At 39.1% G+C, this 24,704-nt stretch overlaps 1 protein-coding gene across 1 annotated transcript in view; it reads left to right on the plus strand.

Annotated features, from left to right (window-relative positions):
* The first annotated feature begins 5,828 nt into the window (after window positions 1-5,828).
* The window catches only part of PRG4 (proteoglycan 4), a 33,533-nt gene continuing 14,657 nt past the window's right edge, over window positions 5,829-24,704 (plus strand). Inside the window, exons 1-6 of the mRNA XM_050962288.1 lie at window positions 5,829-5,832; window positions 6,711-6,833; window positions 10,511-10,630; window positions 16,283-16,420; window positions 18,271-18,435; window positions 21,143-24,598. Coding sequence (XP_050818245.1) covers window positions 5,829-5,832; window positions 6,711-6,833; window positions 10,511-10,630; window positions 16,283-16,420; window positions 18,271-18,435; window positions 21,143-24,598 — 4,006 coding nt within the window. The remainder of the gene's footprint in view (window positions 5,833-6,710; window positions 6,834-10,510; window positions 10,631-16,282; window positions 16,421-18,270; window positions 18,436-21,142; window positions 24,599-24,704) is intronic.

Raw genomic sequence — 24,704 nt, forward strand, 5'->3', positions numbered from 1 at the left:
CACACACTTTCATTGTCAAGTAAATTTCTCACTGAGTCAACTGATGAAAAAAAATGAACTGAAATGTTATTACTAGATAATAAATATAATATAATGGTACTACCTCCAGTGTGAGATTGTGAATAAATCCTGTAACTTTTTGGCACCTCGGTTTCCCTTTCTGCAAATAATGTTTACCTTGCAAGCACATTGGGAGGATTGTTTGTCAAGTGCATTGAGATCGTTAGATAAAAATGTTATATACATCAAATGTATCATGTATGTTACTCATGACGCATTGGATAATTAGTTCACCCCAGTATATTTACAACAATATATGAAATGTCTGAAATCATATCCTTTGTAGGGTAAGTGCAATACCTATCTCTATTCACAATATATTATTCAAAGTGCTCTTTTTCAGATAGGAGGGTTTCCACTTTTTCATGTTGGTCCTACTCAGGCCTGGCCGTAAGTGTTTTTCCATGGCGGAAAATATTTTTGGTACCCTTCATCCCTCATAGCCAAGTGGGTGGGTGGGACGGACGGATGCACGCACACACACACACCCCTACCTAGTTGAGTGAGATGTGGCACCCTTCTTTCTCCCTCCCGCCCCCGAACACTGATTTGGCAACCTTGGAATTTGGCACCCCGGGCAATTGCTCTGATTGACCATGCCTAAGCCTGGCCCTGGCCTTATTCTAATGTCCTCAGAATATTGGAAAGGAGCACTTTTATAAAATGAAATACATAACATAAAATTTAATTAATTAAATGATAAAAGTGTGCTTAATAGGTTATGGAATGTAGATGACTATAAATGTACACAGGGAGCTTTGAGGCTTTTGCCTACGTCATTAAACTATATTAATCTCAAAGCAGTTCTATTATTACCAAATAATTAATCTAGTACAAGCCATATTGGCCCTAAGTGAGATAAGCACCAAGAATGTGCTTAAATCTCTCCCTAACTCAGGAGAAAACCTAAGCAACTACTTTCCTGAACAGAGAATCTTTGCCTAAAGGGGGCCAATTAAAAGTTTGAAGGAACCCATCTACAGCGTAATTTAGTTCAAAAAAGCAGAGTATGTACATAATGCTCCAATATTCTGAATCTGTTCAATAGGGAATAGATAAGGATCTTGATTATCAGAGTAATTTGAGTGTCTACATTAATGCTTAAAATTAATCACATGATCTGAAATGGGTAAATTAAAGATTGGACAAAATCCTTCAATTTTTAGCCAGTTCTTACTCAGGAAAAAAATTCCCATTCAATTCAATGGGAAGTACCAAGTGTGGGCTGCAAGATTTGGTCCATTTGGTCCATTTTACCATATGAATTAAGTATTAATAGTATTACAATTGTTCCTTAGAAGTATTTGAGAAGAAATGCTGGTATTAATAGCACATAATTGTGTATCATTTTAAACTACTGTTTGATTTGATAGGAAGGAAAATATATTCAAAATTTGCCTGCAATGGCTTGCTACTACTGTGCAATACGGTCTAATCCCTACCAGATAATTTACTATCAAAAGATAATTTGTTCATTTCACTAAAAAATTAAAATTGTATTTTAACTACTAAGTCTACATTTAATTCATTAATATATTTTTGTAGTCGTTTTTCTTAATCAGAGTGTTTTCCAGATGTTGCTTAAGTCTAGCCATCTGGAACCTTTTCCAAATAATGTGGAAACTTTGCTGTCATAGGTTGTCACTGTTGGGTTGGTCTAACACGTTGGGTAATTAGTTCATCCCAGTATATTTACAGCAATATATAAGATGTCTGAAATATCCCTGAAAGCAGACATATCCTTTATAAGGTAAGTGCAATACCTATCTCTATTCACAATATTTTGTTCTAAGTGCTCTTCTCCAAAAAGGTGATATTCTTTCCTGAAGGACCTAGAAAGAAGATAACCATTTGTATTTTCCTTTTGCAAAATGAACCACTTTTATCCCGCATCCCCACTGAACATCTTTATATTTCTAAACCAGTGGTTTTCAACCTGGGGTCTCCAGACTATGTGTAAGATTCCAAAAGGGGTCCACACCTTCATTTACATATTTTAAAGGGTGGACAAATGAAAAAAGTTTAAAACCACTGTTCTAAAAGATAATGAGATGTCTGGGTAATAGTTTATTGGATTACATTTTTACCTACTCTATTGATTAATTTGTCTGACAACCTCTGTTTTGACAGCAATTTTTAAAAATATAATTTTTTTTACCAGTAATATATCATGAGCAATTGTTATCTTGAAATCATTGTAAAGAAATGCAGCTTTAATAAATGTATCTGATTTACTATGATCCTCACATTTAGGGACTCCTAGAAAACTATTAACTCCATTAATTGCTATGATTCACAGAAACAGACTTTAAGTAATGATATTATTTACATTTATTTTTTCTACAAAGTTTAATGTATAATCAACTTATTATTAGGAGTTCCATGGTGTAATTCTGTGTTATCAAGTTCTCTATATTTTCAAACTGATGTGCAAGTTGTTATGTGACTTTTATTAGGTACTAAAGCATTCATTTGCATTTTATTTTTTAGTATAAACTAAATAATGTTTCATATAGTAGTCTGAGAGTATTTTAAATATAGTGTTTCTTTTCAGGGAGGATTCAGTACCTAAATTAACCATGGTGTGGAATATGTATTACATATCCCTGGTGTTATTTTCAGCATCCTTGATTCAGCAAGCTTCTTCTCAAGGTATTGTAAAATACAAAGCCGAAGCAAGGCTGTTTGGAATATTTGGAAAAATAAATTAATAAAGATAAACAATTCCTTCATTGCAAACATGTCTGAAGAAACTACTGCATTTTACAACTCATTTACCAACATGGATATCATGATTCAGTTTGCCAAAATCTGAGAATCTTTTAAAACATATGTAATATAAATTGATCTTTTAAGTGGAATAATTTGTAAATCTCAATGTCATAAAATGTATATGTACATGCTGTGTGTGTGTATCTATAACTCTCTTTCTGTAGATATAGGCTGCATATCCTATTGCCCTCTAAATGATATAGTTAGTCAAATCCATTACTGATATAATCCAGTGAAATACTTGCAATTATACCACTGATTCATTTGGCCAGGAGCGGTTAGATACTGATCAGAATCATAACAAGGCATTTACATAACATGCTAACTAAATATTTTCCTTGTCAGTAACATATTATCTCAACACACTTTTGATGCTACCATGCAATCTTCTTGTGGCATTAATTTCTCTAATTTCTCTATAAAAAGAACAGGAGTACTTGTTGCACCTTAGAGACTAACAAATGTATTTGAGCATAAGCTTTTGTGGGCTACAGCCCACTTCATCGGACGCAACACCGATGAAGTGGGCTGTAGCCCACGAAACCTTATGCTCAAATACATTTGTTAGTCTCCAAGGTACCACAAGTACTCCTGTACTTTTTGGGGATACAGACTAACATGGCTGCTACTCTGAAACCTAATATTACAGATTCTTTTAATTTCTCTCTTAAAACTCGGCATCTACTAACCAAGATAGCGTCTTTTTCGAAAAATGGAAGGAACTACAGCATAACAAATATTAAGCTTGCTGCTATAATTCTCAAGCAATTTAAATACTTGTTTCTACAGTAGCCGATATTACATAATTGTATAGCAGTAACACAAAAAAGTTCTCAACAGCTCTCACTCTTTACAAATTTTATCTGCAGGGGACTCAGGGCCTGATGGAACTCCCTTTCAAATGAGTGGGAATTTTTGCATTGACTTCAACAGGGATCAGACACTCACTGCCAGGAAAGAATGCACTAAAACCAATTGTGGTTTTGTTGTTGTTGTTGTTTTTTTTTTTAAGAAATAACTTCTCATCCTACAGTTCATAAAATTGTCTTTTAATCTTGAATCCAGATTTCACCTATGTTATCTCCTCACCCATCTCTCTTACATGGAGAGGTAACTGTGGTGTAACAAGCTATGCATAAGGCTGGTAGTGATGAAACACGGGTTCTCACTCTTTCACCTACTCATAGTGTTCCCTTTGACAAATTACTTCACCTTAGAACCGCAGCTACTCTTTGGAATACTGGAAGTGAACATAGTTACTTGCCTTTGTAATAAAAAGTGCTATGTAAATGCAGAGTTTAATTATTATTTTTATCCCAACTCCTCCCCTCCTCTTGATACACACACATATGTACAGTGTTTGTTGTTGAAAATTTTTCTTGTCTCCAGTGCTGTGTTATGTGTTATTTCTTGTCGCTTCTCAACATTTCAATTCACTGTCTTGAGTCTTTTTTTCAGCTTGTTTACTAAATGTACAGTCTCCTGGTTCAGATTTAAGGATGCTTCACTTACATATTTCAGTTCCAGAAAGGGAGGCTGTTAGTAAGCTAGTGTGTTTTCATTTACTGGGGGTATTGTTCCAAGATGATTGTATGATCTAGAAGAACAAGATAATGGACTGCAATTAGAAGTTGTGTTGGTTTCATTGTGAAAACAGTCGTATCTGTCACTTAGGGTTTCATCTCTAAATGCACAGCTAGGGAGTTCCCCCACTATCTTTGATTATCCGTGATCTCCCAGCATTGAAACCACTCTGTAAGATAAATGTTACTCCGCTGAAAATAAAGAATCCACATGAACAAAAAGAAATAATATATTTTATCCTGTTGTGCTGGGAAGGGACCCAATGATTCCTAAATTCTAATCCTAGTTCTGAAACTGACTCCCTTTCTGACATCAGGCAGTCCCTTAAAGTGCAGTCTTGTTCTGAAAAGTGACTGTAAGAACAACATCAAGGGATTCCTTTGTATTGTGATCTTATTCACCAGTGTACAAGCAAAACAACTTTTTTAAATGAGCAGCCTTGCAAACTCAACCTGAGATCTGAAAGTCAACCAGGGTTGTCTCCTACTCCTACACATCATCACCAGTAGTAAAGATTATACAACCCTAATTATGCTGTCAGTGGCACCTGTGCATCTCCAGTGCCTTCTGATTCTGCATTTAAGGTATGTCTTCTGGACTACTGGAACAAAAGCAGTGAAGACAGTGCAGCATAGGTAGTAGGAGTCCAACATACACGGGTCCCTAGCCTGATCTGAAGCCCATGCTGAGCTATCTTCACTGTTGCTGCTTGTGCTAGCTTGATAGCTTTTTCTGTGTAAACAGACTCTTAGTTATATCTCCGTAACCATACAGAGCCTTCACTGAGATAGCACAAGTGTCACTGAAAGCAGAGTATGGCCTTCAGAATTTCTGTTCACTGATGATAAGCATGCAAGAATTTAGCTTGTCTTTCAGATCCCAGGTTGAGCTTGCAGTGCTGGCAGTTAGAAAAAATAATCTTTTATTTGTAATTGGAGCAAATTTGTTCTGGAAGTCACCAAACAAAATAAACATTGAAATCCACATCGAGCAATTTTTACAGTTATTTTCAGAACAGAACTGCACCGTCTTACTGTTTCATCTGGAATGCATTACTTAATTTTTTGCAAAATGTTTTGAAGAAGTAAAACTTCTTATTCATGTTAAACATTGTCATCATCAGTGGGATGCAAAATTAAAGGTGAGATGGAAAACGTGTGATTTTACCAGTCAGCTCACCAACATAAAAAAAATCTTGCTTCTTCTAAGCTATGACCAGTAAAATACAAATGCTGATAGCTCACAATTCAACTGACTCATTCAGCATGACAGACGGCCACGCACCAATTCCCAATTCAACATACTCTCAAAACTAGGACAATTGAAGTCGGCAAACACAGTACTAGATGCAGACCTGAACCACACAGTTGTCTAGGGTGACCAGCAAGTGTGAAAAATCTGTACAGGGGGTGATGGGTAATAGGAGCCTATATAAAAAAAGACCCACAAATCGGGACTGTCCCTATAAAATTGAGACATCTGGTTACCCTACAGTTATTCCCTATATATTTCCATAATACACCAAACCAAAACTTCAAACCTCAAAACCCCTGAACTTTAGTATGTTTGAAATCTGTCTTTGCATCTGTAAGCTCAGGCTCATTTCTAATTTTAAACTAGAGTATGAATTTATGCATTGGGATAGTATGACCATAGCTAGGGTGACCAGATGTCCCGTTTTTAAAGGGACAGTCTCATTTTGGGGGACTTTGTCTTATATAGGAGCCTATTATTCCCCACTCCCATCCCATTTTTTCATAGCTGCTATCTGGTCACCCTAACCATAGCTCAGCATTCTAGATCTTAGTATTCAATATAGTTCAAAGAATACACACAAATTAACATGTTTTGGGCCCACTCCAACTCCCAGTTAATGAGAGTTTTGCCACTGATTTCAGTGGGAGCTAAACAACTCTACATTTTTTTCATATGCAGGCGATAGATTTTGGTTTAACTGGAAAGAAGAAACCTGCCTCCTAGAAGCCACATCAGACTTAAATTTGTGCATCCAAACTTTGAAAATATCCCATAGCAGAAACCTTTTCTTTTGAACTCTGGATAATGCAACTATTACCCTATAAAATAGGGCCCGATCCTAGGCCCACTGTAGACAATGGAAAGACTCCTATAAATTTCAGTGGGAGATGGATTGAACCCATTGGTTTTTTTTTCCCTTAAGGATTTCATTTGCTTACTCATTATAAGCAAAACCATTTTACTACTTTGCCATTCGCTGTTTCCTTACAAACCATTCTAGTCTGGCAATGTTTAAAACTAGTATTGTATGATTTTAGATTTATCAAGCTGTGCAGGGAGATGTGGGGAAGGGTATTCTAGAGACGCTCCCTGCAATTGTGATTATAACTGTCTACACTACATGGAGTGCTGCCATGATTACAAGAAAGTCTGCACAGAGGGTAAGTGGTTAAACCCAGTCAGTTTCTACGATGATGAGCTCCTATTTCCTTTTGCACCTGTACCTTGCTCTCTTCTCAGTGTTTATACGTCTCCTTTGCTTTATTGTGTCTCTCATTTCCTTCTCATAAATGTTGTATCATGTCTGAATAAAAGGTTTTCACAGATAATCACTTCAAAAAGTCCAGCATTCACATTTACAATCATTAGGCCGTCACTAAGAAAAGTGCCCTGCTTTTAAGACTGGCAGAGCAGCACAGAAGGGGTTAATATTTTACCTGCAATTTTGGTCCAGTCCTGTTCAGTGCTTTTTAAAAAAACTTTTTAAAGCAATATTTTAAAAACCATGAGGGCCAAAGGCCATGATTCAAAGCCTAGTGAAGTCAACAGGAGTCTTTCAATGGACTTTGCATCCGATTGTGCTATCAATTTTTAAGCCAAAAATCACTACTGAACAAGGTATTCCTGTTTAAAAAATTGATGGCTCAATATGAACCTATACAGTCTAAAGAAAAAGTACCTTATATACTTGATCATAAGCCGGTTCGTTTATGAACCGACCCCCACAAGATGGATAAGTAAATGTTTATAACTCGTTCATAAGCCGACCCAATAATTCAGGGGTCAGCAAATTTTGGCTCCTGGGCCATCAGGACAAGCCATTGGTGGGATGAGATGGTTTGTTTACCTCGAGTGTCTGCAGGCACGGAGGTAAACCTAGGTAAACAAAGTGTCCCAGCGCGCCAGCTGCTTACCCTGATGGGCTGGGCCAGCAACTGGTGGGGAAAATTTGGTGGGGGAGAAGCTGAGAGTCAGGGGAGTAACGCCTGTGACCACCCCTCACATGACCCCACCCCTAGCCCGGGACCCCCACACTCTTCCCATCCCATCCCTTCCCACCTTATCTGGGGAGGGCCTGGGAGGATGCCTCTGACCTAACTGAAGCTGCTTCTGCAGCCTGCTCCAGTGGGTCAGACTGGGCGGCACGGCCACAGCCTGCTCTGAGGGGCAGGGCCAAGCAGCACGGCTGCAGCCTGCCAGCCCCGGAGCTGCAGCTGCTTCGGTGGCTGGGGGGGAGAGCAGCATGGTCAGAAGTGGAGGGACTCCATCCATGCTTCTTCCCTTCTGGCTCTGCTGGCTGTGCTGCCTCTCCTTGCTCCCTCTGTTGTGGGGAGGGGCTGCGTGCCACCTCTCCCTCTCTATACCCGTTCATAAGCCGACCCCCTTCTCCAGTGCTTCCCTTTTTTACTAAAAATATTTGGTTTATAAACAAGTATATATGGTAGTTGAAATTTGCCACCTTAAAAACTCACTTCTGTTTCCATTTGCTGAGTCCATGTAGTTGAAAATGTTATGTGGGAGACTGATGGGGAAGAAGATAGAATAAATACTGGACATAGATATATTTCTCCTATAATCAACATGCCACTGAACAGTGCAAATATGCGTGTTTCAATCTATTTTTACAAGGATTTTGGCAAATTAGGTTAATTATGAGGCAGCAATGCATTAAATTCATGTTTATGACTAAGCGTTTGTTTACAGAGTGCATTAATCTGCACCAAAGGGATGTGAATTCTAGGGTGCACAAGTGTTTCACACACTAACTAGCCTGTGTGGACTCTGCTGGTGTGCATTAAAAGTTTGTTACGTTAATATAGTGTAAGTTAATATAGTCCTGTTTAAAACAATACTATGTTATCGTGCACTGGGGAACTGTGTGTGTGTGTACCAGCAGGGTCCACATGGGCCAGTTAGTATGCAACACGCTAGCGTGCACTGAAACATTCTAGGGTAGGATTTTTTAGTTCTATCATTACAGAATCATAAGCCGCAACTCTGTTACTCTTACTCATTCTAAGTGGTACATTACTGCACAAATAGCCCTATGGAAGGGACCTGCATTGTGGTTAACCCAGTCATAAATATTAAACTGAGTGTATTGATGGCTCACATAAATCTGATTTGAATAAGACAAAACGTTAACCTGCTCAGCAATTTCAATATTCCTTCGATTCTCTTGAATGATATGTTGGTCTGAAATTAAATGTTGCAGATTTTCTTTATTATACAATAGCCTGTTTAGTTACTACAAGCCAGATTTTTAAAGGTCCGCAGGTAGACAGGCAGTGTACCTAAACCCGTTTAAAAATCATGCTCTCCGTGATTTAAAAAATGTTGCTATATGTTCTGTTTGCTGAGCACACTGGCCCTGATCAAGCAAAGCATTTAAACATGTGCTTAACTTAAAAAATTGTGAGTAATCGCATGAAGCATAATGACTGACTAATTGATTTTGGCATTAGCAGGATGTCAGATGTTTATGAATTCAACTTTTCTTATCACTGTAATTTAAGGGTCAACTTCTGATCTCATTTACAGTGGTACATATCGGGAGATAAACCACTGACATCAGTGGAACTACTCTGGATTTCTATTGGTGTAAGTGAGGTCAGAATCTGGCTGTAAGTTATCCTCCCAGCACTTAATTAATATTTAACCTAAAATAGGATTTTGAGCCCTGCACATAATCAGAGCTGAACTTCAATAGGAAGTTCAGGCACAGAGAGGCTACAGGATTGGGTTCATTGCCTGTATGCTCAACAGCGTAACTACCAGCTGATTGCTTATTTTGATCCCAGTTCTGGGAGGTACTGAGTATCCTCAACTCCCAGTGACTTCAGGTCCAATATGACCATTGAAATAGTAAAGTTTATATCTGTTACACATCCTATACAACGTCAACAAATATGTTACAATATTGTAAACATTTAAGGCCAAATGTTGTCCTTAAATGTGTAATTTATATAAAATTCTGATGTCAATGGGAGCTGCACACACTCTTGCAAGCAGATAAATTGACCATTACTATTTATTATGCAGTGCAAGAAACCTAATGGTTATTAAAAGTTAAGTCCCAGTGGATTATTAAGAATAGATAACAATTCAAAATGAATTAATACTATATAATTATACATCTAAATATTAGTACTGATATGTTATGAAAAGGTACAAAAATAATTTTGTACTTAATTAACGCTGGGGACAAATTTGCAGAAAAGGACTGTGTAATTTTCTATGCATAGCTATTTGCATGTTCCAAAAATAGCATGTGTATATCAGATAGTCTAGCCTATGACATGTTCAAGCAAGTCCTTTTTTTCACGTGCACTATTTTTAATGTTGGCGACACAAATAATTGCTCATGCAAGATGGTGTACAGATTGAGGGGCCCATTTAAAAATCTGGCCCAGTATAATTTTTTTTGTTAAATCTAAATTCAGTCCCTATTTGAGATGGTTTACATCTGACCCAATATTTCACCAACCTCACATATGACTAGGGGGAAGGAAATCCTGTTCAAAGGAACCTTCTTATAGTGAACTCTGAGATAATGAAACAGCTTCTAGTGAAGCAGAATGTAAATTTTAAATTGTTTCAGTACACCACAATGTGCAGAGTGCAGTTCCAGTTACAGAGCATGATTCCCAACCCACTGAAAGCAATTGAATCTTTACATTGATTTAAATGGACTTTAGATCAAACTCAGAGTGACTACGTGCTTATATGAAGTTGTTCTTTATATCAACAAAAATGAATGACTTCACTATAAAAGGGTTCCTCTGTACAACAACAAAAGCAGGCAATAATGCGGAACCTCTTGCTTTGACTTGTGTAGAAATCTCTTGTAAAGGACGCTGCTTTGAAACTTTTGTAAGAGGGAAAGAATGTGACTGTGATGCAGACTGCGAAAAATATGGGAAATGCTGTCCAGACTATCAGAAACATTGTGAAGAAGGTGAGCGTATGTTCCTTATAAATGGCTTTCTGTATTTAATATTGCTGCCTAAGTGTTGTAGCAGATTAACAGCCCCACATATTTTGTACTTAATATTGCTCACATTGAAGGAATTTTACCATTAACTTCAATGGAAATAGGCTCGATCATTCCCTTTTCATTAATAGAACCCTCGCATATGGAAAACAGGAACTATGAGGAGGTGATTAAATGAATGGTCTGGTTACATTCCTTTATTTGAACATAGATGCTCTGAAGTACTTACTGGCATTCTTCTCTGAATTAACTGCTCTGAGCTACCTTCTGAGTCTTCTAACTGCTAGTGCTTTCATACAGCCCTTAACTAGTGATAAAAATTCTTTAACAAAACAGACTTTCTGGATTTTCTCAGGTGTAAGAGCTTTATTATAAATGGGAATTGCTGAAATCACCAGAAAGAAAAGAATTTGTAGGGAATGATTTTTTAAATTTGTTTTTTGTTTTTTGTTTTTTTGTTTTTTTGTTAGTCTTTATATGGAACATCCACACCCCTACAATTCTAGGCTGATGATTTACAATAGTACTTTCAAGCCTAGATTCTTTGCAGGTATAACTCCACTGACTTCAATGTCATTACATGCCAACGTAGAATTTGAAGGTTTAAGTGTGGGGAAGTGGATGGCTCAGAGTACTGGTAATGGGATATAGTCTGAAATTTACTCTAACTGCAGAGAATCTGACTCTATGCATGTAGGGTACAGAGAGGTTAGACAAGGAAAATTCACAGTGCTACTCCCCAGGCAGGTGTTCCCTGTGGGTTAGGGTTGATATGTATATGTATATAGCAGGGTAGTGTGAGAAACTATATCTTGCTGCTTTCCAAGCTGCACTTGTATTATGGATGAAGGCAGAACTTCATTCTCCATGGAGCTCTATTCTAAAGCTTTCAGTAGCACTGAGACATGGATTCAAAGCATGGAAGCACATTCTTAACTTTAATCATGTAAGCAATCCCATTCTATTCTGTAAAGCACTTAAGCATATACTTTAAGCATCTGCTTAAGTGCTTAGCTGAATCTGTGCCTTAATACCCTTATCTGCATGAAACTGATATATTCAGCTGGCACTGGGATACTGCCTTCTGAGATCACAGGATCTCCAGGGCATTATTGTAGCCAATTTTAAAGTCAGCAGTTCAACAACCAACATGAACGTTGTGAAAACAAATTTAATTATCATTCCAAATGTTATTCTGTTCACAGAACATTTATAACCAACCACTACCAGATTTTTTGTTTTACTTTGTGTGAAAAAGTGAAAACATCTAATTAAAGTCTTGGGAATATGGTACTAACTCATGAATATCACGTGAATTTAAGGTCTAAACTACCAGGCTGCTGCCTTTGAACGTTTCCCTCTGTCCATTTGAACTGCTAGGAAGATTCTGTGCACCAGGTGACACTGTCTGATTTTCATCACTGATTTGGATTCCCTACCCTTTTTGCATCCTGCTTTCTCAGACCTCTGCTTCAACACTGGCTCTTTTCAGCTAGTGCTTAAAATAAGACCTTCTCTTACTAATGCAAGCGCAGAAAGAACTAGATTAAAAATACTATGCTCTTTTGCAGAATTATTGCCTACAAAATATTTAAATTATTTGCTCATTTCTAAACTATCTAAGCAAAGTTTCGTTTATAGTGAATACTTTCACTCCACCTCCCCTAATTTCCTAGAGAAAGCAATTGGATCATCTGCAAGTAACATTAGCATTGCATAGCAAAGGAGAAAAATAGGGAGGCGAACACATTCTGCTACAAAGCATAGGTGTGTATCTGCTATTCAATGTTTAAATTGGAGGAAATCCATATGAATGGTAGACACCTCTTTTGCTCTCATTGCTCAGTCTGTGGACACTCTCTAAATAGCAAGCAAGCAAGGTTACTTAAAAATAGTTGATCTAACAAAGGGGGATTTTTTTAATGTCTTACAAAAGTTTCTAATTAATATCATATTGTACCATGTTAAAAATGTCATAACACATATTGCCAAGTCTCATTTTGTAGTGGAAATGGAGAAAATGACAGAAAATGTACAGAATTGTCTAAAATGAAATTCAGCCAAATTGTTATCTTGGGCTGCAAGTCCCATAAGAGTTTGACTAGTGGTCAGGGTTATTTGCAAAAGACCAAAATCAATGACCAATTTAGAGCCATTTTAAAGCCCCTGTACTGTATGCTTCCAGCATGGTGGGGAAAAAGGTCTTAGTGTTAATAAAAATCAGACCTGACTTTTTTTTTTTTTTTAAGAGCACAATCATCTTCATCTATAGGAAGAAAAATGAAATTCACAGTTTTATTTTATTGGATTTCATTACATTCCCTAAAGCTGTAGCAATAAACCATTTTGAATGACTGGAGATAACTGCCAATTAGACCAGTTAACATTTATTTGTTACTTTTAAAAAAGATTTTAGGGCACACCTTGCAGAGTTGGCCTATCCTGGCCTTGTCATGGCTGCTGAAATTCAAGCTGCCATGTATGTTGATCCTGTCTCCTCTCTGCAATATTGATTCCAATCGCTTCAATTGCTACTAGGCTCTTATGCATTGCTGGGGTCGAGCTCATAAACAGTCTTAGGGCTAGTCTACACTGGGGGTGGTATCAATCTAAGATACACAACTTCAGCTACGTGAATAGCGTAGCTGAAGTCGAAGTCTCTTAGATCGAGTTACCTACCGTCCTCACGGCGCGGGATTGATGTCCGTGGCTCCCCCTGTCGACTCCGCTACCGCCGTTCACATTGGTGGAGTTCCGGAGTTGACAGAAGCGCGTTCAGGGATCGATATATCACGTCTAGATGAGACGCGATGTATTGATACCCGAGAAATCGATTGCTACCCGCCGATACGGCAGGTAGTGAAGATGTACCCTTATACTGTTCACACTTCACACAAATCATTGGTAATAGAGTACTTCCATGTCAAAAAAGATTTTAAAAAAATGTACAACTTCTTAAGGTAATTTTTTGTCCTACATCCTCCTCTTTGTTTTCATGAAAAGTCACCCTCCTGGACCTGATCCAACTCTTGCTGATTTCACTAGGAGTTGACCCGGGCTCTAAAGCATTTTCATTCAATAATTGCATACATTCCTCATTATAAATTATGGGCTTTATTCTGCCACTCTTACTCACCTTGAATACTAGCTTAATGTGTCACCAGCCCCGTTGGTTTCCATAGGAGTCCTTCGGAAGAACGGGACTACTCAAGGAGTGTAGAGATGATCACATGAAAGTTCTAATAGTTAAAAAGGCATAAACCACATTTATTTCTCTTATGATATTTATAAGCATCTTTGATTGCAACAAAAAAAAGCTTGTAAATCATCTGAGCTCTAGCTATTTCTTTCATGCAATGCGCTTTTATAAGGGCTCCCCTTCAATGGGTAGGTAGAGGTGGGGAAAAGGTTACAGGGATGGACATGAGGCATTTGGGTTGATGTCAAGATAAGGTCACTGCACTGTCCTTCCTGCTGATCAGAAGAGTGGTGCACAAGTGCTCACATTTATATCCTATGCAGACCCAGTGAAGCCATCTTTTACCCACCCTCCCACCTATGAACCTGGCAAAAGGACCAGACTCCTTCTTGACAGACTGTGGGAATTACACTAGTTGACCATTTCCTTGGGGAACTGGGAAGGAATTTTTCTCTCTTTGCCAGATTGACCAAAGCAGGGTGGTTTTTTCCACCTTCCCCACAGGAGGTCTGGGGCCCATGGGGGGTGGAGTAGGTTATAATAAAGGCTATGTTTTAGCCACGGGGATTTTTTGTAAAAGTCAAGGACAGGTCATGGGCAGTAAACAAAAGTTCATGGCCTGTGACCTGTCCATGACTTTTACTATATACCCGTTTAAAACTTGGGGAGGAGACATGGCTGCTGAGGGGGTCGTGGCCCAGGGGATACTATGGGTGCTTGGGGGTATCGCGGATGCTTGGGAGAGTGTGGCCCGGGAGAGCACTGCGGGTGCTGGGGAGAAGTGGTTGGTGGGGCTGGAGCAGGCTCCCTACCTGGCTCCTGGGAAGTGGCAACCTCCAGCTCCTAGCTCCATGTGCTGCCTCCACTCTGCCCCAAGCTCCAGTTCTGCAGCTCCCATTGGCTGGGAACCAAGGCCAATGGGAGCTACGGGGGGAGTGCCTGCAGGCAGAGGAAGCATGTGGATCTAGAAGCTGAGGGAGGGGAGTTCCTGTTGCCTTTCCCCCCAGGTAAGCACTGCCCTGCACCACAACCCACAGCCAAACTACTGCTGCTGGTGGGCAGGGGGAAGGGGAGGAGGAGGGCGAGAGTGCCCCAGCAGCAGCTGGTGTGACTAGCCCAGGACTGCCCGAGCTGCTCAGGAGGCTCCTGGGCCATCCGTACTGGACACTGCAGAAGTCAAAGAGGTCAGAGACAGTCATCGAATCCATGACTTCCGTGACTTCCATGACAAACACAAAGCCCTAATTATAATGTTGCAACTTAGTATGTAAAACTTGTGGTAGACATCCCGTGCAGGTACTTGGTATGAAAGGGATATGGTTATTGAATAAAGTGGATTGGGAAAGGATTTGAAGGAAAGCAACCCTTAAGAGAGTCCAGTAAGGGAGATTTGATGCTCCTACATCTGGAGCAATGGGGAGCCAACTCCTCTGCTTTTATAATCCCTTCTCACCTCATATGAAGAGAAGATGGTAGAATCCTAGCAGCAGGATAGCTAGGACATGGTTGGGGATTATGTGGAAATTATTAAGAAAAGGATAATGACCTGCACTGTACAATTTGTTGCCCAATACTTTAAGTGAATAAAGTTGCAGCCTAGTGAAACTACCTCCATTGCTTCCTGTTTTTCTTCTGGCATGGCTGGACAATTGGCTGCTACCTGAACCTTTGCTATTTGTCTGACTACCTGATCCAAACTCACACCTGCAGTTTAGATTCACTGCTGGATCTCAAATTATTTTCTGGTTTGAACACAGCTGAAATCTCATGAGATTTCAGTGACAATATATCTGAACCCAAACCCTGATTTAGTCTCAAAATTGAACCTTAGGGGACTAATCTAATATCTGGATCTGACTTTGCCCCCTTGCTTCATGTCTACTCTCTCTCTCCTGGAAATTGTCATATGTATGGAGAATGAACTAAATAACTAAAACATGTTTAGGGCCTCTCAAAAGATAACACTCTGACTATGAGTTAGTTCTAATGGAGCACCGATATCAAAAACATGTTCAAAGTTTGTAGCCCAAGACATTTTTAGCTAGAGTAAGTGGATATAAAAGTTAAACAAAATTTAAAAAAAAGCGAACACCCTCCTCACCCCAAAATCCCATTAGTGAAAAAGTGTTCAACTGATCTCAGTCTTTCAGAAGGAAAGGCCTTCCCTGGCCTTAGATTAAGCATGAGACGCTTCAGGCTGAAAATGAGTGTGTGTGTGTGTGTGTGTGTGTGTGTGTGTGTGTGTGTGTGTGTGTGGTTTTTTTGCAAAAGTTTGGGGGAATAAAGAGAGTGGAGCAAAATAAGGCTGATAATGCAAATGTATCGCAACTGTTCCATATCATTTGCTAATGATTATATGTTTTATGCTGAATGAGAATGGAACTCCCATTAACACACAGCATTTTTCTTGGCTTCAGCACTTACTACAAAATCATCATCATCATCATCATCCAAAACAGCTCCTTTGGTCACCAAAACAACAGCCAAACGGTCATCTAAAAATTCAAAGAAGAGGAAGCCAAAGAAAGTAGTACAATCCCATGAAGTTATGGAAGGTAGGAAAGAATACAAATGCAATGGAACTGGGCATTACCTGAATGAATATTAAAGGTCATCCCACTGTTCTGGATGTAGAATGCTAATATGAGACATTACCAGACAGCTACCAGACTTATTTATAAAGCTTATTACATCATCTACTTCTCAGAGAAGAGCTTATTGGCTTTTAAGATCTAGGCTTGCTAATACAAATGTTAGAGAAGTGTGGGAGAAAGACCTAGTCTATAATGCTTTATCAGTATAGTATTGTTCCTACAGTACACTTACAAATGCAGCATTTCTCAGACAGTGGTCTGTAGAGCACTTCCAGGTAGTCTAAAGAGGGACAGATCTGTCACAGTGTTGTCTAACACTTGTTAAGCGGCAATGTTTGCTGTTAGCAATAGCCCAGAACTAAAGATTTCCAGAGGCCTTTTTGAGAAGCTAAATGAGCATTGCTCTGAACCACACGCAGACGTTGCATGTCTGTCCTGTTTTGGGGAAAATAGGTGTGTAAACTTAGGTCGGATAGTGGATAACACCAAAATTGAAGCAAAACATAGGACAGAACCAAACTGTAAAATATTTTGGAGATACGATACCATGAAATATTAGGCATTTATACACTCAAGGCCAATTCCTGATCAATTTAGATATGCAAGTATAATCTGACTACTAACAAAGAGTAAGGTGAGCAGGTTTTGATCTAAGTTCATGGAGAGAAAATAAAGCACAGGATACAAAACGGAAGGACTCGTAACCAACATGTTACCATGCAGTTGCAGTAAAGTGAGCTAATTTTCCTTTTGTCTCTTTACTATTCTCCTATTAATACTTGTCAGGTAACCAAGCAGTATCATAGCGACAGGGAAGGTGTGCAGTCGGGATTAGGAGATTTAGAGGGAAGTAGATCCTCCCAGGGATCATAAATTTTATAAAGTGGTCCATTATATGAGAAAGATTGAAAAACCCTGTACTAGAGTGTTTTCCTGTTTATTAGTTTTAAATATCTCCAGTAAAGCTTACAAAAAAAACTTCTAAGCCAAATTTTTCTCAAGTACAGGAGACTCCTTTGAAATGCCTTTAGCCCCACAGGGTTTCTGGTTATGTACCACTTATATCTCAGAGGTGTATATTACAAACAGAGGATAAAATCAGAGGATAGGGATAAATGTATGTTTAAATATGATTAAAAAATTAAGGGTCAAGCTTTTCAAATGACCCCCTTTTAATATATAGTCTGAAATAACAAGTTATTGGTTGACAAATATTATGGGTCTGATTCTCCTCTCACAGAATAAATCTGAAGTAACTCCACTGGCATGAATTAGAAGAGGATCAGGCCCTATATCTTTCCCATGTCCCCATTTTTTTTTTCTCCAAAGGCAGAAAGTCTGAATTTGAATTCTTAGGACTTCCCCTTTTTAGTCTATTCTGCATGTCCTGTACACTCTGTTAAAATCCTGAGCTTTTTCTGATTTTAAACCCTTTACAGCTGATCTGTCACTGCCTTTACACAGACAATAGCCACCAGCTCAGCCACACACACATGAAATGGGGAATAAACCTCAGAACATTCTGCTCTAAAATCACAGTCTTCCAGTATTAAAGGAGGCTGCCTTGGGGTCATATTTTCATGCAATATGATCACAAGATTTGGCAGCACTGCTACCTCCTACTGAGTGTTGCTTCCATTCACTGCTAGTTAAGGAGGCAAAAAAATTCAAATTACACCTCATATCTTCATCTTATTTACTCCAAATCTTTATCTTTTGAGAGCAATTTTGTTTTAAACTGTGCATTAGCTTCTTACATATCTTATTTTGCATAACTTTCTGTTTTCACCAATTATTTTACTTGGCTGCAGAACATTCAGAATCTGAGAAACAGAAATCTTCTTCCTCATCGTCTTCCTCATTGTCATCAACAACAATTCGGAAAACAAAGGCTTCAGCAAGAAATCCCAATGAAAAAAACCAAACAAATAAAATTAAAAACAAAAACAATAGAGAAGTGAAGGATACCATGAAAGGTATGGATTGTGATCAAATAGCCTAATGCAGAAATGAAATTTAAACGGTATATACAGTGGTATAATAGAAGCTGCTGTTTAGCAGTGCATGCTTGTCTTTCTGTGTTGAAGGGATTCTTAAGGGTTTACCACAAACTCTTCTCTTGGCTAATTTTTTTAATTTAGCATATGATTAAATTCTTTAAGTATTGATTCTCCAAGATGTTCTGCAAGAGCAGACCATTAAACCCACATGGAGCTCCACTGAGGTCCATGGAGTTCTGTACAAGTATTTGGAACAGGTTGCCAGATCAGGACCTTAGAGAGGACACGTGGGGCAAAGATTTTCAAAGGTTAATGTATTGGAAGCACATTAATGAATGCATCAATGAACCATACCTGTAAAGTCCCATATTTGTGTGTGCATCAGGTTCAACTGATACACATACAGTTTTGGTGAATAAGTTTTGAAAATCTGGCCCATTACACATGAACAGTAGCATATGGTGAAGCACCTTCTGAGCAGATTTGCTATTGGCATAAGGGACAGCAGGTCAGTTATGGGAATGGCTTTTATATACTGTGCAATACAGTACAAAACAATGCATGTTCAGTTTGAACCTTTATTACTGGCAATGTACCTAGCTTGAATGTCAGCGCCTAGGCTTAGTTTTCAGGTCTGGAATGCAGACAACATACCTAATTTTACTTGTAAGCAGAGAACATTTGATACAGAACTTATTAAGGGACAATAAACATAGAACCCCATGTTGCCGTTTCTACAGGGTCACTTTTCATAGCAGAGTCACCATTTAAAGTTCACAGAAAGAGACCAAAATAAATATATTTCCACAGAAGAATCCGAATATCCTAAGCAGCGTGCAGAAGTCCACCTTTAGCTAAAGTAATCTCTCTTCCTTTTCAGATCTTCAATGTGAACCAATAGCCCTATCCTCTTTTTTAAAAATGAAAAACTATCTCCTTCATATATAATAAAGTAGCTGAAGCCAAAAGAGCCCACCAGAACTACATATAACCAGAATCAACCCAAAATTTTGTAAAAAGCTTACATAGTAAGTCAGTCACCAGGCAGGCTTAGGTAACCCATGTTGAACTTTGGTAGGAGGGAGATTAGACAGTGTGGCACATTGAAATCTCTTTTCTGAAGAAGGATGTGAGTGGGTTTGTTAGGTGGGAGTCGTTTGGAGCAGGACTGGCTCCAGGCACCAGCCAACCAAACACATGCTTGGGGCGACACCTTGAGGTGGGGCGGCGCTCGGGTTTTTTGTTTTTGTTTTTTGGTTTGGCGGGGCAGCGCTGGAGGGGTTTTTTTGTTTGTTGTTTTTTCTTTCCACTGGGCGGCGCTCGGAGGGGCGGGGGCTTTGGGCGGCACTGCGCTGGAGGGGGTTCAACGGCGCAGCGCTAAAGGGGCGGGGCTTCGGGATGTGCGGCGCTCAGGGGAGCGGGGGCTTTGGGTGGTGTGGAGCTCCCGGGGGGGTTGTTACAGTGGGGCAGTGCTCTTTTTTTTGCTTGGGAGGCAAAAAAGTTAGAGCCGGCCCTGGTATGGAGTGTTTGCTACCCTGACTGAGGAAGGTCATGCCCCTGGAAGGGCCACAGCAGGCTCTCATGCTGGGGTTGACTGCAGATACACACAGGATAGAGTTGCAGACACAGGATACAATTGCCAACACAGTGTTGCTCTCAAAATTGCTGAGCCCTGTATGAGAGCACATTCGGCTCAGTGCTAAGGTTGGCCGTGTAAAACATAAGGCTCCTTTGGACTCTATTAATTTTTAACATTACAGGTATAATATGTCATTAACCCCGTGAGGCCAGAAGCTGGGGTTTTCTAGAACACATCCTTTTTCCAGCCCAGCACCATGTACATTTACCATTTGTGTATTTAACAACTAGAAAAGGTAAAAAAAAAAATCTAACCTGTCTCCACTAGAACGCCTGGTTGAAAAGGGACCTTCCCCTGCCCAGTGAAAATGAGCGAGTGAGTGAGGGTGGGGGAAAGCCAGTGATGGAGGGAGGGGGTATGGAGTGAGAGTGGCAAGGCCTCAGAGAAGGGGCAGGACAAGAATGTTTGGTTTTGTGCCGTTAGAAAGTTGGCCACCCTAGAGAGACATCCCATTTCCTCACATGGTTTGTTATTACAGTTAGAGAACCTATTGACATTGGAAGAGCCTCAACATAGTGTATCACCGCATGCCACAGCAATAGGATAGTTTCATAAGGACATAAAAATGTAGAAGGCATAAGTCTGTGATAATTAAAATAACTTAGGCCTTTCTATTTTCAAAGGTGCACTTACTTAACTAAAGGTGTGATTTTAAACCAATTAAGTTAGACCAATGTAAAATCTTGCATGAACAGTCTTAACAACAGCTTAAACCTCGCTTTTATCAATTTAGCTTAACTCGATTCCTTATCTCTTAAAAACTGATAAAAGCCAGGTTTAAATTGAATTAATATGTCCACAGAGTTTTGTACCAACCACATAGGGTTCTAAACCGATTTAAGTTAAAACAGTGCAACTTTACAGAAAAAAAAATAATGAAAAAGGTATTGGTACAAGTCACAAGAGTTGCAACTATTTCCAGCTGTGTTTACAAAAAACCCATGAGTGGTTACTGTGTCAAATCCAAAAGAACAAATGCTGGAATGCTGCATAAATATGTGAAAATAAAAAGTGGTACTTTAACTTGATATGCACTTCTTGTAGAGCAAGACTCCAAAAACAGAAGAACTTCATCCAGGACTTCTACAACTGATGAAATAAGAGAGATTTCTGAGGAGACTGGCAGTGGATTGGACAATGTAGGTACCAGGCCTGCTCCTACTGCAAAGCGCCCTGACAGAAAAATTTCAAAACAAGGAAATAAAGGTACAACAGCAGCTCCATTGTCAGAAGAAAGTTTTAGCCAGACCCCTGCCTCTCAGCCAGATAAAGTTACTATGCCCTTCAAAATGAATACTACAAAGACATTAAGTCTGAAGACTAACATGCAACCTACTGTTACAAGTATGGCTAAGATCTCAGCATTAACTAGTGCAGCTCATGTCACTAAAGCTAAAGACACAAGTACTACATCTATGAAAAATGCCACAACTACTACAGCTAAAGGGATGACCACAGCTAAGAGAGATAAAACTACTGTAGTGACAGAGACAACAACAACAACATCTAAGAAATACACTACAAAAACAGCTGAAGAGCCAACAGCTAAAAGTGACACAACTACTGTAGCTATGAAGATAACAACAGCAGCTAAACCAGACATGACTACAGCAGCTAGGAAAGCAACAACAGCTAAAAGTGACAGAACTAGTGCTGCTAAAATGGCAATGACAACAAGTAAAAGAGTCACACCCACAGCAGTCACAGAGAAGACAACAGGTAAAAGAATCACACCCACAACAGTCATAGAGAAGACAACAACAGATAGAAACGATGTGACTACTGCAGCTAAAGAGACTCTAACAACAACAGAAAAGCAAGGCACGATGACAGATAAAACAATACACAGAAAAGACACAACTACTCTAGCTAAAGATACCGTAATGACAACAGTTGAAAGAGACCTAACTACTCTGGGCAAAGAGACTGTAACAACAACAGAAAAGAAAGACACAACAACTACAACAGCTAGAGAAACAATAACCACAACAGACAGAAAAGTCACAACTATTGCAGAGAGAGAGACTGTAACAGCTAAAACAGTCACAGCTGTAGCTAAAGACACTGTAAAAGCAACAGATAAAGACACAACCACAGCAAATGACAAGATTATATTGACTCCAGATGAAAAAGACACAACTTCTGCAGTGAGGAAGACTGTAACAAGAGCACCTAGAACAGACAGAACTGAAGAAATTCAAGACACTGTAACAACAGCAGGCAAAAAAGATACAACTACTGTGGGTAAAGAAAACGTGCTAACAGATGAAAGAGACAAAACAACCACAGGTGAAAGAGACACAATGACCACGGACACAGAGATTGTGATGACTACAGCGGAAAGAGACACAACAGATAAAAAAGACACAATTACTGCAGAGAGAGAGACTGTAACAACAACAGCTAAAACAGCCACAACTGCTGCAGCTAAAGACACTGTAACATCAGCAGCTAAAAAAGACACAACTACAGTAGGTGAAGAGATGATATGGAGTCCAGATGAAAAAGACTTAACTAAAAAAGATACAACTACTGCATATAGAGAGATTGTAACATCAGCTACAACAGCCACAACTGCAGCAGCTAGGGAGACCGTAACAAGAGCACCCCAAACAGACACAACTACAGAAACTAAAGATACTCTAGCCACCACAGGTAAAAAAGACACAACTACCATGGATAAAGAGACTGTAATGACAATAGATGAAAAAGACAAAACAGCAGATAAAAAAGACATAACTACTATAGCTGCAGTCAATATAATAACAACAGATGAAAAAGACACAATAGATAAAACCACAACTACTGCATCCAGAACTACTGCAGCTAAAAAATCTGTAATGACAACAGCTAAACTGGACACAACAGCAGCAGCTAGAAAGACACAAACTACCACTAAACAGACACCTACTGCTTCTGAAGTAACAACTGTGGCTATAGAACTGACAAGTGCAGATAAAGAAAAGACTGTAGATAACAGACAGAAAACCAGAACTACCAAAGAAACAACAACTGAAGAGAAAAAAGAGTTAACCACTGTTATCAAAGAGAGAACTACAGAGGACTCAAAGGGCATGACTACTGCAGCCAAAGAAAAAACTATGAATGAAAAAAAAGACATAAGTACTGTTGTCCAAGAGACAACTACAAGTGATACAACAGAAATAACTGCTGCTGATGAAGAGATAACTATAGCTGATAAAAGAGAGAGAACCACTGTTACCAGAGAGACAACTATGGCAAATAAAAAAGAAACAGATGCTGTCACTAAAGACACCTCTACTGCCAATAAAAGAGAGACAACAACTGCTACCAAAGAGACAGCTTCAGTGAATAAAGAAGAAAAAGCTTCTGATGATAAACAGGCAACTACAACAGGTAAAATAGACACAACTGCCAGTACTGTCCCTAAAGAAACACTGACTGTCTCTGAAGAGGTGTCCACTACAGCTAAAGGCTCCCAGGAAAGACCTGTGTCACTAACAGAAGATAAACCTGGTATCACTGTCACTCAAATCCCCCCAGTAAAAGCCACTGCCAAACCCACCATTGAACCTGAAAAAAACACTAAGTCTGTGATACAAATTACTGCTACTCCACCCATAAACCTTTCTACCTCTCAACCTAAAGACCTCCCTGAAACAAAAGTCCATTTTGAAACCACAAAAGAAACATCTACTGTTACTAGAAGATCTACAGCAACTTCCATTTCCAAGGAGGCTATTGAAACCAAAGACATCTCTGAAAATACAGATACTACCACCCAGAAAAACACAATACAGTTTCCAACTGAAAAATTACAGACTTCCAAGATCATCATCAGTCCTTCTTTGGTTCAGAAACTAGCTACCCACCCAGTCACTCCTGAGCAGGAGAAACATATAGATAATTCAAGCTCCACTGCAATTAATCCAATGACTCTTCCAGACAGTAATTTCCCCCATAGAAACACAGAAAACCCTAAAGAAACTCCTGTTCCTTATGAGGGACCCAATCAAAATCCTACCTCTTCCAAACAAGTTAACTCTATAGACTACCCAGCAATCTCATTCACAACTTCTATTGTTCCACTAAGAGGTACACCTAATCCTAATGGCAATGATGAGAACAACAGGTTGGAAACCATTACGAAAATAACATCGACAACAACAAAATCTAATTCAGCTATCCCTCAAAAACAAGAAACAATGTCACATGGCATTACAACTAATATCAGCATTGATCTTGTTTCAGATAAAGAAATTACCGAGGAAAGTCCAATAGCTATGAACATAAATACGTCAGTAAAACATACAATAGTGTCTTCAACCTTTACAGCTGAGAAGGATATGCATCATACCTCCACCTTGCCAAGCGGATTCATAACCACAAGGACTGAAGAAAGAAGAGAAGTCACACATTTCCCCACTAAAACATACTCATCAACTAAAGCTCCTGAAAGAAGACCCGCTATACACACACACTCCAAACTACAGGATAAGATCAACACAACTTACAAAGGTATATTTCTTTACAATTGTAACATTTATATTTAAAGGGATGAACAAACTATATTTCTCAGATAGCCAGAGCATGTCTCCATTTCAGGAACCATATGTTTCTGAAG

Source organism: Gopherus flavomarginatus, chromosome 7, assembly GCF_025201925.1.
Source record: "Gopherus flavomarginatus isolate rGopFla2 chromosome 7, rGopFla2.mat.asm, whole genome shotgun sequence".
In the NCBI taxonomy this organism is placed as follows: Eukaryota; Metazoa; Chordata; order Testudines; family Testudinidae; genus Gopherus; species Gopherus flavomarginatus.